At 36.7% G+C, this 12,434-nt stretch overlaps 1 protein-coding gene across 2 annotated transcripts in view; it reads right to left on the reverse strand.

Moving 5' to 3' along the window:
• Positions 1 to 12,434, reverse strand: part of sh3pxd2aa (SH3 and PX domains 2Aa) — an 84,940-nt gene that overhangs the window by 44,670 nt on the left and 27,836 nt on the right. For both annotated transcript variants that reach the window (XM_030149137.1, XM_030149148.1), the window contains exons 3-5: positions 6,223 to 6,298; positions 4,212 to 4,288; positions 3,455 to 3,546 (exon numbers count right to left, since the gene is read on the reverse strand). In XM_030149137.1, the coding sequence (XP_030004997.1) occupies positions 3,455 to 3,546; positions 4,212 to 4,288; positions 6,223 to 6,298 (245 nt within the window). The remainder of the gene's footprint in view (positions 1 to 3,454; positions 3,547 to 4,211; positions 4,289 to 6,222; positions 6,299 to 12,434) is intronic.

Consider the following 12,434-nt stretch of genomic DNA (forward strand, 5'->3'; position numbering starts at 1 on the left):
CTGAACATCATTTACACTGGTTCCATTGGCAGATTTATTTGGCTTAATTCAAGATTTTTTTTTTTTTTTTTTGCTTAATTCAAGCAAAAAAATCTGCCAATGGAACAAATGAAAATGATCTTGTTCAGATTAGTGTAAATCAGATTTTCCAGATCTATTGTCTTTAAATCAGTTCTTCTATCTCACTGTACAGTTCCTCTGTAGGTGATTCTGTCTGATTTTAAGTGTGATCAGATATTTGGAACAGAAATGAGACAAATACACTTTTTTTTTTTTTTGCAGTGCAGACGTCAAATTCATGTCAGTTCAGGTTCCACATTCAGACCAACATGATCTAAAGTGGGCCAGAACCAGTCAAATAATAATATAATAAACTATAAATAATGACAACTTTTCCCCTTTGTTTCAGTTCAATAAAAAAACATTATATTATGAAAATATTTCCATATACAGACTTCCACAAAAATATGTGAATGACCTGAAAAAAAGGAAATTTTGTAAGAAAAATCAGTGCAATTATAATAATATTCTGCCTAAACTTATCATTTATACATGTGTATTATACAAAATGTTGCACAAACATGTGGTAACAGGCAGAATATGGTTGAAATTTGGAACTAAAATAAGAAGAATTTCTACAATATTACATCACAGCTTATTTTTAACCCAACGTACAGATCCCAGTGGATCTACAAATGCACCAAACATTTAATAACAAATAACAGCAAATACACAGAATTTTCTTTAGACATTTCAGGTTGTTCATATTTGTTCAGGTTATTCACATTTTATTGTTACAGGATATTTTGGAAATGTCAATATTTTCAGAATTTCATACTATTTTTTGAACTAAAACAAAGACAAAAATTTAAAGATGTCATTATTTATAGACATAATGTAATATTATTTTTTCCACATCAAACCCAGTAGAAAATCTGCAGTCATTCTTTTTTGTCAGTTCTTCTGCTGTTATTATTTGACTGTAGATCATATTGGTCTGTATGTGGAACTGACACTAAAATGAGTTCCACAGCCTTGACTGTGGAATTTTTACACTTTGTAAATTCATCCCACGGGACAGACTGGAACCTTTGCATGCATGTTTGACACCCCTGCTGTAGATTATTGAACTCGGACCTAAATCCAGCCTTTAGTCCAGGGATGTTCATAATTCACACATGTTAAAGACCAAACTAGTCCCATCTTTAAAGTCCAAACCCAAACCCCTGTTGCACCAGTGTGCCATCAGCTGCAGTACCGCCTTCTGCAGACAGGGGGCTCTGTGCATCAGTCACAACATGAAGCTGCTCTGTTTTCCTTCCTCATATTTGATTGATGGCATTGATTGGAGCGCTGCCTCCGCCTCCAGCCACGTGGACCCTTTTTCTAATCACATCACAGTCACTAAATCCAATCTGATGTCGTAGAAGCAGCCGACGCACGCTCGGACGCTCTCAGATCGTTTTACAGACAGACGGAAGCAGAACAGAAAAGACGTCACAGTGAAAAGAGCATCGTATACCATAAACGCCGATCCGTGACATCAGCTGCCTCCTGTATTGATCAGGTTAAGTGTTCTGTGGGTTGACACAGATATGGACGCCTCTGAACCCGCCATTGACCTTCCCTAGTCTGATTATCGAAGAAAACTCCAACTCAAAGACAGATATCGAAGAAAAACTGAGTTATATTCGGAAGAATGGATTAGTTTTACATGAAACTGAGACAAAACACAAAGCAAAACTCATCCAGAATCACTCAATTCATCTAAATAACACTCAACAGAGGAGTAAAAGTAATGAAAAACTGAGATTTATTCAATAATTTAACAAGTTTTAGATAAAACTAAGACTGATATTGAAGAAAAACTGAACGAAAACTCATCAATTCATCCAAAAAAAAACTAAACAAAACACTTAAAGCAAGACTAAAACTGATGAAAAACTGATGAAAACTTTGTCAGATTATTGAATAAAACTCAAACTGAAAGTGATATTGAGTTGTTTTTGGAAAAATTGATTAGTTTTACATGAAACTGAGACAAAATCCAAACCTAAAATACTCATCCAAAATCACTCCGTTCATCTAAATAATACTAAAAAGAGGAGTAAAAGTGATGAAAAACTGAAGTGAAACCCTGCCCCCTGTCCTCTAGCCCCTCCCACCTTCCCCATCCTTCTGCAGAGGTGATGAAGTGGATGCAGTTCATCATCCATCACCTATTCATCACACTCATGTACAGTTCACCCCCCCACCCAGTGAGTAACAAGGGTGGTGGTGGTGGGGGGGGGTGAGTCACATACAGTCACTGGGTGAACGAGTGCATCCATGGAAGACGGAAAAAAACAACAACCCAGAGGCAGACAGGAGGTGTGTAGTACTGAAATAACCTGACAAATACACACACACACACACACACACACGCCAGCGACAACAGTTTAGTGTAAAAAATAAAAATCCAAACCGTTTTCTGTGGTTTGAACAGGAGGTAAAGGGTGTGTACATGTGTCACACACACACACACACACACACACACACACACACACACACACACACACACACACACACACACACTGACCACTCCTCCCTTTTATGACCCACTCTCAGTGTTTAACCCTGTCAGTGCTGCTGCTCATGTGCTCTGGTCTGAGTGGTATTGACCCAAATGGGGCGGGGGGGGGGTTGTCCTTAACCCTAACCACTCAAAGCACATCTTCTGCTCAGTGGAGGAGGAACGTCCAAATGTGGACTGTATTTTTGTCCTTCAGTTCAATCACATTCTCAGTCCATTTTTTTCCTAGTGAATCAAACTGTGTAAACACAAACCCCCGTGATGAACTGCACTGGGATTGGACAGAAAAGCAGTGGGCGGGGCCAATCACACACGACAGCTGTTGAGGAAAACCAGGTACCAGGTTCAGATCCAGGTCTGACAAGGTTCTGACATGGCTCTGACCTGGTTCTGACCTGGTTCTGACATAGTTCTGCCATGGTTCTGACCTGGTTCTGACAGGGTTCTGACCTGGTTCTGACATGGTTCTGACCTGGTCCCATGGTTGTGTATGGTTCTGGTTCATCTTCTACTGCCCCCTTCTGTTCATGGTTGTCAGTGCATCACAGATCTGCTCACAGTCAGACGTCTCACTCTGACCTACTTTAACTGACTACACTCACACCTTTAGCCTGGATAAACACGATGACATCACTAACAACCTGCTGATGACTGCAGCCCTCGTACACACACTGATGGAATAGACGATATAATTATAGACTTCTATATAAGAGAGGAAGCAGGAGGAGAAACAAGATGAATGAGCAGAAGAGGGAAAACACAAAGCGAACACCATGTTGGATGTTCTGTTGGACTCTGGTGAACCATCAGCCTGTGGACTGGACTACATGTGTGGAACATGTGTCATACATGTTAATGTGTGTAAATCCATATGACACTTACTCTACTGGGGGGTTGACGTCTTCAGCTTTAGTCTCAAAAAAGCGCAGAACCTCCTCACTCTGTGAAATCTGAGGAGGAAGTCGTACCAACGCCTGCAGAGACGACAAAACAAAACAAAACAAAACACATCAACCAATCAGAGTCCAGAATAAAATATCATTATTATCAATATCATTATTATTATTGTTATCATCATCATCATCATTATCATTTCTTGTTCTTATCATTTTCTTGTTCTTATTGGACTGGTTCTGATCCACTTTAGATCAGATTAGTCTAAATGTAGAACCTGAACTAACACGATTCAGTATAATTTTTTGTGTTTCATGGGTCGGATTGGACTCTTTGGGCGGGTTTTGGCTTATGTTTGACTCCCCTGCCCCCCCATCCCCTGTTCTACAGTTTCTCGCCTGAGTCTGTTGGTCTGTGTTTGGAGCATGTGAAAGGGGCGGTCCACACTGTGACCTTTGACCTTTCACAGGCTGTGGACATCCCCCAGAGTCAGACAGGAAAACTGAAGTTGGATTAAAGGCAGAAGCTGTGTTCTGTTTTTTGTTTGCGTCCCGTTTTTTGTTTGCGTTCTGTTTTTTGTTTGAATTATGTTTTTTTGTTTGGGTTCAGTTTTTTTTTTGGTTTGTGTTCTGTTTTTTGTTTGTATTCTGGTTTTTTTGTGTTCTGTTTTTTTGTTTGGGTTCTGTTTTTTTTTTTGTTTGTTTGGGTTCTGTTTTTTTGTTTGTTCGCGTTCTGTTTTTTTTACCCTGCAGTAGTCGTCGATGAACCGCAGCCGCTTCATGGCCACATCTCGCACATGACTCCTCCGGAACAGGATTTTACCTGGAGGGATGGAAAAGGAAAAAGAAATAAATGACAGCATTAACATGAGGAAGAAAGAGGAGGAGGAGGAGTGAAAAGAGGAGCAAATATCTGACACAAACAAAACAAAAGTCTACATTTAACCCTTAAAGACCCAAGAGAGCCAGAGAAAATAATAAAATAAGCAACAAACTGAACAAAAAAACAAATAAAATTGATAAAAAATGTACAAAATTATGTATAACGTAAATAAATAAGCAAAGATATGGACTAAATCATTAACATTTGCACATGTGCAATCTATCTATCTATCTGTCTGTCTCTCTCCCTCCCTCCCTCCCTCTCTCTCTTTCTCCTTCTCCCATCATGGATTCCATCGATCATCCCAAACCCTCCATCATGAACCTGAACGTCACGCTGACACTTACAGAGAAGCTTCAACATGTGTCAGTACAGTACACACACACACACACACACACACACGTACAGTTACCATGACGACAAATGATAACGAACACATGGAGTTAAGGCAGAAACACAAGTGATCAAAACAAGTCTAAAAATAAAAGAAACGTCACAGAGGAGATTTGAAACTGACCGATAGTACAGAGTCAGCAGTAACACACACACACACCCACACACGTATCAGTAACGAGCTCGTATCGACGCGCTGACACTGAGAGTCCATAGATTATTAACCCTCTGGTGTCCAGGTGAGTATATTAAACACACTTTCCACTTCCTGTTATTAAAACTCAGATTATTGTAATTCAACAGTTGTTCATTTCTGTCTGATTGTTTAAATTCTGATCCATCCACTTAATCCATCCCATAATAAACAGTGTTAAATTCCTACACTAACACCCTTCTAACAAGTGAGTACAAAATACACACTGACACATTTAACATTTATGATTTGACATAGAACCAAAAAGAATAATAATATGAACCAGTGTTGGAGTGAATCACTGACAGATGACAGGAGGAAATAAATAAATAAATAAATAAATAAATAAATGAATGAATAAAAAAATAAATAAATAATCCTGTTTTTATGTAGTACAAAAATGCCCCATTGACTTCCATTACAACCACATTTTTCTAAGTAATCCAATTTTTGTGTAGTATATTGAAAAAAAAAAAAAAAAAACTTTTTGGTGTTTTTTTGTGCATCAAATATATGGTTTGTTTCCATTACAAACATGTCATTTAAAGGGTTAAAATATGACAATTATTGAGTATTTGGTATTTTTATTTATGGCTCAAGTTGATGAAATACACAAAGAAATTACAAAAAATAATAATAATATGAACCAATGTTGGTGTTAAATCATTGACATATGACAGGAAAGAAAAATAAATAAATAAATGATCCAATCTTTATGTAGTACAAAATTGCCCCACTGACTTCCATTATAACCACATTTTTTAAGTAATCCAATTTTTATGTAGTATATTGAGAAAAAAAACAAAAACAAAGTTTTTGGTGGGTTTTTTTTGCATCAAATATCTGGTTTGTTCCCATTACAAACATGGCATTTAAAGGGTTAAAAATATGACAGTTATTGAGTATTTGGTATTTTTGTTTGTGGCTAAAGTTAATGAAATACAAAAAATGTACAAAAAATAATAATGTGTATTAACCAGTGTCGGTGTTAATCACTGACACATGCCAGGATGAAAAAAAAACAAATGCAATTTTTATGTAGAATACTGGAAAAAAGAAAACGTTTTTTGTGGGTTTTTTGTGCTTTAACATTACAAACATGTTACAATTATTGAGTATTTTTTATGGCTCAAGCTCATGAAATTAAAAAAAAAGGACATTACTACATCGCTGAGCAGATTACGTTCTCGTGGTGTTTTCTAAAGGCCCTCTGTAGGCGGAAACTAGAGGGTTCATGTGGGAGGAGCCTGTGTCAGTGGGAGGAGCTACAGTGGGTATAGGCTATTACCTGGGAGAAATGGGATGATCCTCTTCTTGGGGTCTTTCTGCCCTCCCTCAATCGGGAACTTGTCAAGTATCTGCATCTACAGGTGCAAAAGGAGAGAAAAGAAGGAAACAGTTGGGTTACCATAGCACAAACAAAAAAACCAAAACAAAACAAAACAAAAACACACACACACACACAAAAGGTCTTTCAATTGCAGTTTAGTGCAATATACCAATTTTGCCACACTTGAAAAATCAACTCTTGCAAGAACAAAAACTTTTCATTGAAATACTTTTTTGAAAAATTTTTATACACAAGTTATACTCATGTAATTTGAGAGTCAGTGGAAAAGACACAAGTGTTAATATCTTGAGTGTAAATTCTTCTATGGAAGTAAATCTGTGTCATCAGATTTTGAATTATAAAAGCCATTGAATTTCTAGCACTGATTTTTTTTGCACTGAAATTAAGTATTTGAATTTTTTGCACCTGAATTTTTTAAATTCTAAATTTATGAACATAGTTCAATTCAGAGACAAACAATTCAGATACTTAAAAAAAAAAAAAATCCAGATACGTAATTTCAGTGCAAAAAAAAATTAGATCCTTAATTTCAGTGAAAAAAAAAATTCAGATACTTAATTTCAGTGCAAAAAAAGTTCAGATACTTAATTTCAGTGCAAAAAAAAAAAAAAATTCTGATACTTAATTTCAATGTAAAAAAAAAAAATTCAGATACTTAATTTCAGTGCAAAAAAAAAAATTCTGATACTTAATTTTAGTGTAAAAGAAAACTCAGTGCTACAAAGTCAATGTCTTTTCTAATTCAAAATCTGATGACACAGATTTACTTTCACATTCTTGGACTTCATGGGATGGACTGGACTCTTTGGTCCGGTTTTGGCCTGTGGACCACATCTTTGACACCAGGGCCCTAAAGTATACACTTCAACACTTCACAGTAGCTGCACACACATTCCTCTCACATCCTACAGGGAATTTTGGGATCACAGATGGAGAACATGATGAGAACAGTTGGGACAACAGGGATCAGCTGATGGAACGTGGACATGGATGTTCTGCAGGAGAACACGCATCAACAGGAGTTCATTTGAACTCATGACTCCACAAATGCACCGTCCCTTTACATCCACACTAATACTCCCATCAGTATCCGATGTCCGATGGAGTTCTCCGATTATTACTGATCATGTAAACAGGATAATCTGATCGGCATTATCCGATAACAGCAGTAATCTGATTATATAATAAATAAGATTAAAACACCTAGATTTCTCCACAGTACTCTGATGTCTTCACCAAGTTTATTATCGTTAGCGAAAACTAACGAAATGACCAAAACTAGAATTGAAAAAACATTTCTGTTAACTGAAATAAATAAAAACTATAATTAAAAGAAAAAAAAACATAACTTACTGAAACTGTATTGTGTGTTTACAAAACTAACTAAAACGGATAAGAATTATGGATAAAATTCCCTTCGTTTTGGTCTTTGTCAATGTTGGATTGATACGAAATCGATTTATTTCACTCTAGCAAATTTCTCTGCTGTCACCATACGACACTTGACGGTCCGTCACTTGTGGTTTCCAGTCGTCTTCTGGTCCCCACTCTACCTGGAAACATGGAGACTAAAGCTGGGAGAAAGCAGCAGAGTCCTGTCTGGGATTTATTTGAATACGACAGAGAAGAAGAGAAAAGATACAACAAAACTAAATAAAACTAAAACTAAACTAAAACTAAGCATTTAGAAAAACATGAAAACTAATAAAAAATATTAAACCTGCTCTAAAAACAAATTAAAATGAACTGAATTAGAGAAAAAAAAGTCAAAACTAAATAAAACTAAACTAGAATGAAAAATCCAAAACTATTCGAACCTTGGTCTTCACACATGTAAACAGGTTCATCTGATTTATTTAGTTGTTGTTACATCTGCACATGTGTAAAAAAATCCAAATCGATATAAACAGAAGTTCCGCAGCGACACCATGAGTCTAAGGAAAAAGGTAAAGAACCAACAAAAAGAAATGAAGGATAGCAGCAACATGTGACCTATTCTGTCATCTTATTAGCTCCTCCCACATTAGGACAGCTAATGCTGACACTGTAGGCATTGCCATGGTAACAAGACCAGACCGGATGTTTAGAAAATGACAGGAAGTTTACATGTGACGTCATAAAGCGCGTACAAACTAAGAAAGAAATCTAATAATGGACTGAAACATGTAAACCAGTAGGGCTGTTAGAAAATATCAGTTCTGCAATATATTGTGATATTTCATTTCAAAATACTGTATCGATATAAAAAAATACTGTATGGATATTTTTAGGTATTTATTCAAATACAGATATTGTGGAGGTTCATTTTAGTTTTTTTGTTTTTCTTTTTTACCTCTGCCAGGAAGTAGTGTGATGACTTTGCTTTGTGTGTGTGTTTGTTTGTTTATTTGTTAGCAAGATAACTCTAAAAGTTATGGACGGATTTTCAGGAAATTTTCAGGAAATGTTGATACTAGCAGAAGGAAGAAATGATTAAATCTTGGTGGTGACCGGGGGTGGGGGGGCAGATCTGTCTTGGCAGAGGTCTGCGCTCTCCGAGTGCTTTTCTTGTTGTTTATATGTTATTTCTTATTATTTAACACTGTTTTATTAAATAATGGTTATTTGAATCATTCTGAAAGCACTTTTTCCTGTTTGAGAGGCAGATGGAAGTTCCTTTGGTGGGACAAAAATAATATCATAATGTTAGTTCTAGAGCTGAAACCAATTAATCGATTAGGTGCTTGAAGCGAATGCAAAAATTAACGATTCGATTAATCGACTCGAATTGATTGAAGGGAAATATTCAGTTGCAGTTTTCCTGAATTGAAGCTTCTTTGTGCGTCACAATAAGCGTCCGTATGAAACACAACAGTGGAACCAATGTTTAACAGCAGAGAAATGAAGGAAACAAAGTTCTGATTCAGGAGAATTGTGGTTGAATGACGTTTTTTTGGATCACTTTGAGTCGATTAATTGTTTCAGCTCTAGTTCTGAACTAATAGAATATGAACATTTGAACAGGATCTGAAACTGTAACGTCTGTAAAACAGAATTTCAGTTTGAACACAGGAACATTTTGTGATATAACATTAGATCCTGTTGGGATCAAATAAAATGTGTTTAGTATTTGTGCAGATTTCTGCTATAATTCAATTCTTCAAGGAAATAATCATTTAAAAACAAACAAAAAAAAATTGCCTTTTTAACTTAAGACTTCCTTTATTATCATTCAATAAATGCACCATCAGTACCTTATTAAACAAAATATCGGTGCTTGGCTCACCACAGTGTCAGTTTATAAAAAAATAAATAAAAACACACCTTGCGAAAATATAAAAAGTAGCCTAAAATACTGTAAACATTTTAAATGTATATGTATATATAAAAATTTAAAAGACTAAAAACTAAAGTGCATAGCGCAATAAAGTGCTTCAAATTATTGCAGTATCATGATATATCGTGATATATCGTATCGTGATCCTAGTATTGTGATTTGTATCGTATCACCAGATTCTTGCCAATACACAGCTCTACAAACTAGGGTTTTTAGTTATCGCATTCATGAAATGACTGTAAACGCATCACATCTGATTACAGCAGTAATTGGATTACTGCCAGTTATGGGATTTTCATGGCCATGTAAATGGGCTCATCGAAGCAGGTGGAGGTAAAAGAGAAGGAATAAATAAATAAATAAATAAATAGAGTGATGCCAAGTGGTTGCTCCACTCACTTCCCAGATTCCACTTGACTGTCTCCATGGTAACCGGCTCAGAGACAGTGTGTGAATTAGAGTTGTGAAGGGATGTGATTGGATGACGCTGCGCAGCTCTGGACCACTGGTGTAAACGTACAAAAAAACAGAACAGTCTGAGGTGGTTTTCTGTGTAGTCGCAGTGAGACTGAAACAGCGCTGACGATAACGGTTCCTCCAGCGTTTGGATCCTGTGTCAGCTTCATGGAAAAAACTCATCCATTCTTCCAAATACAACTGAGCTTTTCTTCCAGATCAGATTCAGTTTAAGTTTGAGACAATAATCTGATAAGGTTTACATCAGCTCTTCATCAGTTTGAGTCCCAGTTTAAGTGGAACTGACTTACAGGAACTGACTAGTTTGACTCCAGTTTTTCTTCAATATCAGTCTCAGTTTGATCTCAAACTTGTCCCATTATGTCATAAATCTCAGTTTTTCATCAGTTTTACAGATATATTAACCCTCCTATTAACCTCAATCTGACCCCAGGGATATCTGCCTCCACAAAAGGATTTACATTCAACTGTCGACCAAGTTTTTGTGTCAGGCCCTTTATTATTATTATTATTATTATTATTATTATTATTATTATTATTATTATTATTATTATTATTATATCATTATTATTTTATCATTATTATTATTATTATTATTATTATTATTATTATTATTATTATCAATGAGATGATACTTTTAAAGGGGGGGCATGTGTAGTTGGACAGACTTGGATGTGATCAACTCCAAACCTACACTGACTTCCTCATTTTAACAGGCATTCACTAGTTCACTGCACTATGTTACACCTGCTGGAATATTACAAACCCTGTTTTTGCTTTCTTTTTTTTCTTTAATTTTTTTTATTTTAACACATCCTGTTCCTCCATTTCTGCTTAATACACTGGTGGGAATAGTTGTAAACTGTGCAGATAAGAACTCATTCTAAGGTGAAAACAAAAAGATAGTTATGTTTTAGGTCATTACAGGCTAATAAAAACAGAATTATGAACATTATCTTCATTTGTGTAATTACATCTGACACTCTAGAACAGGGTTCTCAAACTCCTGTTCTATCAGGTTCCACATTCAGTCTGATTTGATCTGCAGTGGGCCGAACCAGTAAAATAATAACAGAATAACCTAGAAATAATGATGAATCGCACATTTATGTCTGTGTTTTAATGCAAAAAAACCCCATTAAATTATGAAAATACTTACTTTTATAAACTATCCAAACAAAAAAGATGTGAATAACCTGAAAAAAATGAAATTTCTTCAGAAAAATCAGTGCAATTTTAACAATATTCTGCCTCAGTTCATCATTTCTCCATTTGCATTATGGATCAGATCTACAAAGACACTAAACACTGAGGAACAGGCAGAAAAGAGTTCAAACTGGGCTGAATTTTCTTTAGACATATCAGGTTGTTCATATTTGTTCAGGTTTTTCACATTTTATTGTTACAGGATAGTTTGGAAATGTAAATATTTTCAGAATTTAATGTTATTTTTTGCACTAAAACAAAGACAAACATTTGAAGTTGTCATTATTTATAGACATAATGTCATATTTTTTTCACATCAAACCCAGTAGAAAATCTGCAGTCATTCTTTTTTGTCGGTTCTTCTGCTGTTATTATTGGACTGTAGATCATATTGGTCTGTATGTGGAACCGACACTAAAATGAGTTCCACAGCCTGGACTGTGGAACTTTTACACTTTGTAAATTTATCCCAGGGGCCAGATTGGAACCTTTGGGGGGGATGCATTTGGGCCCCGGAACGCAGGTTTGACACCCCTGATCTGGACCTTTCTTCACGTTCAGAATACTTGTGTGATCTACTGGACGTGGACTGGGCTGGACCCACAACAGGTCCAGGGTTCAGGTGAGGCTCTAATGGACCCACAACAGGTCCAGGGTTCAGGTGAGGCTCTAATGGACCCACAACAGGTCCAGGGTTCAGGTGAGGCTTTAATGGACCCACAACAGGTCCAGGGTTCAGGTGAGGCTCTAATGGACCCACAACAGGTCCAGGGTTCAGGTGAGGCTTTAATGGACCCACAACAGGTCCAGGGTTCAGGTGAGGCTCTAATGGACCCACAACAGGTCCAGGGTTCAGGTGAGGCTCTAATGGACCCACAACAGGTCCAGGGTTCAGGTGAGGCTTTAATGGACCTACAACAGGTCCAGGGTTCAGGTGAGGCTTTAATGGACCCACAACAGGTCCAGGTTTCAGGTGAGGTTCTAATGGACCCACAACAGGTCCAGGGTTCAGGTGAGGCTTTAATAGACCCACAACAGGTCCAGGGTTCAGGTGAGGCTCTAATGGACCACAACAGGCTCAGATCATCAACATGGGCTGAAAATAGAACAGCCATAAAAGGAGTCCACAAACACTGGCATCAACAAGGAG

Source organism: Sphaeramia orbicularis, chromosome 1 (assembly GCF_902148855.1).
Source record: "Sphaeramia orbicularis chromosome 1, fSphaOr1.1, whole genome shotgun sequence".
Classification (NCBI taxonomy): Eukaryota; Metazoa; Chordata; class Actinopteri; order Kurtiformes; family Apogonidae; genus Sphaeramia; species Sphaeramia orbicularis.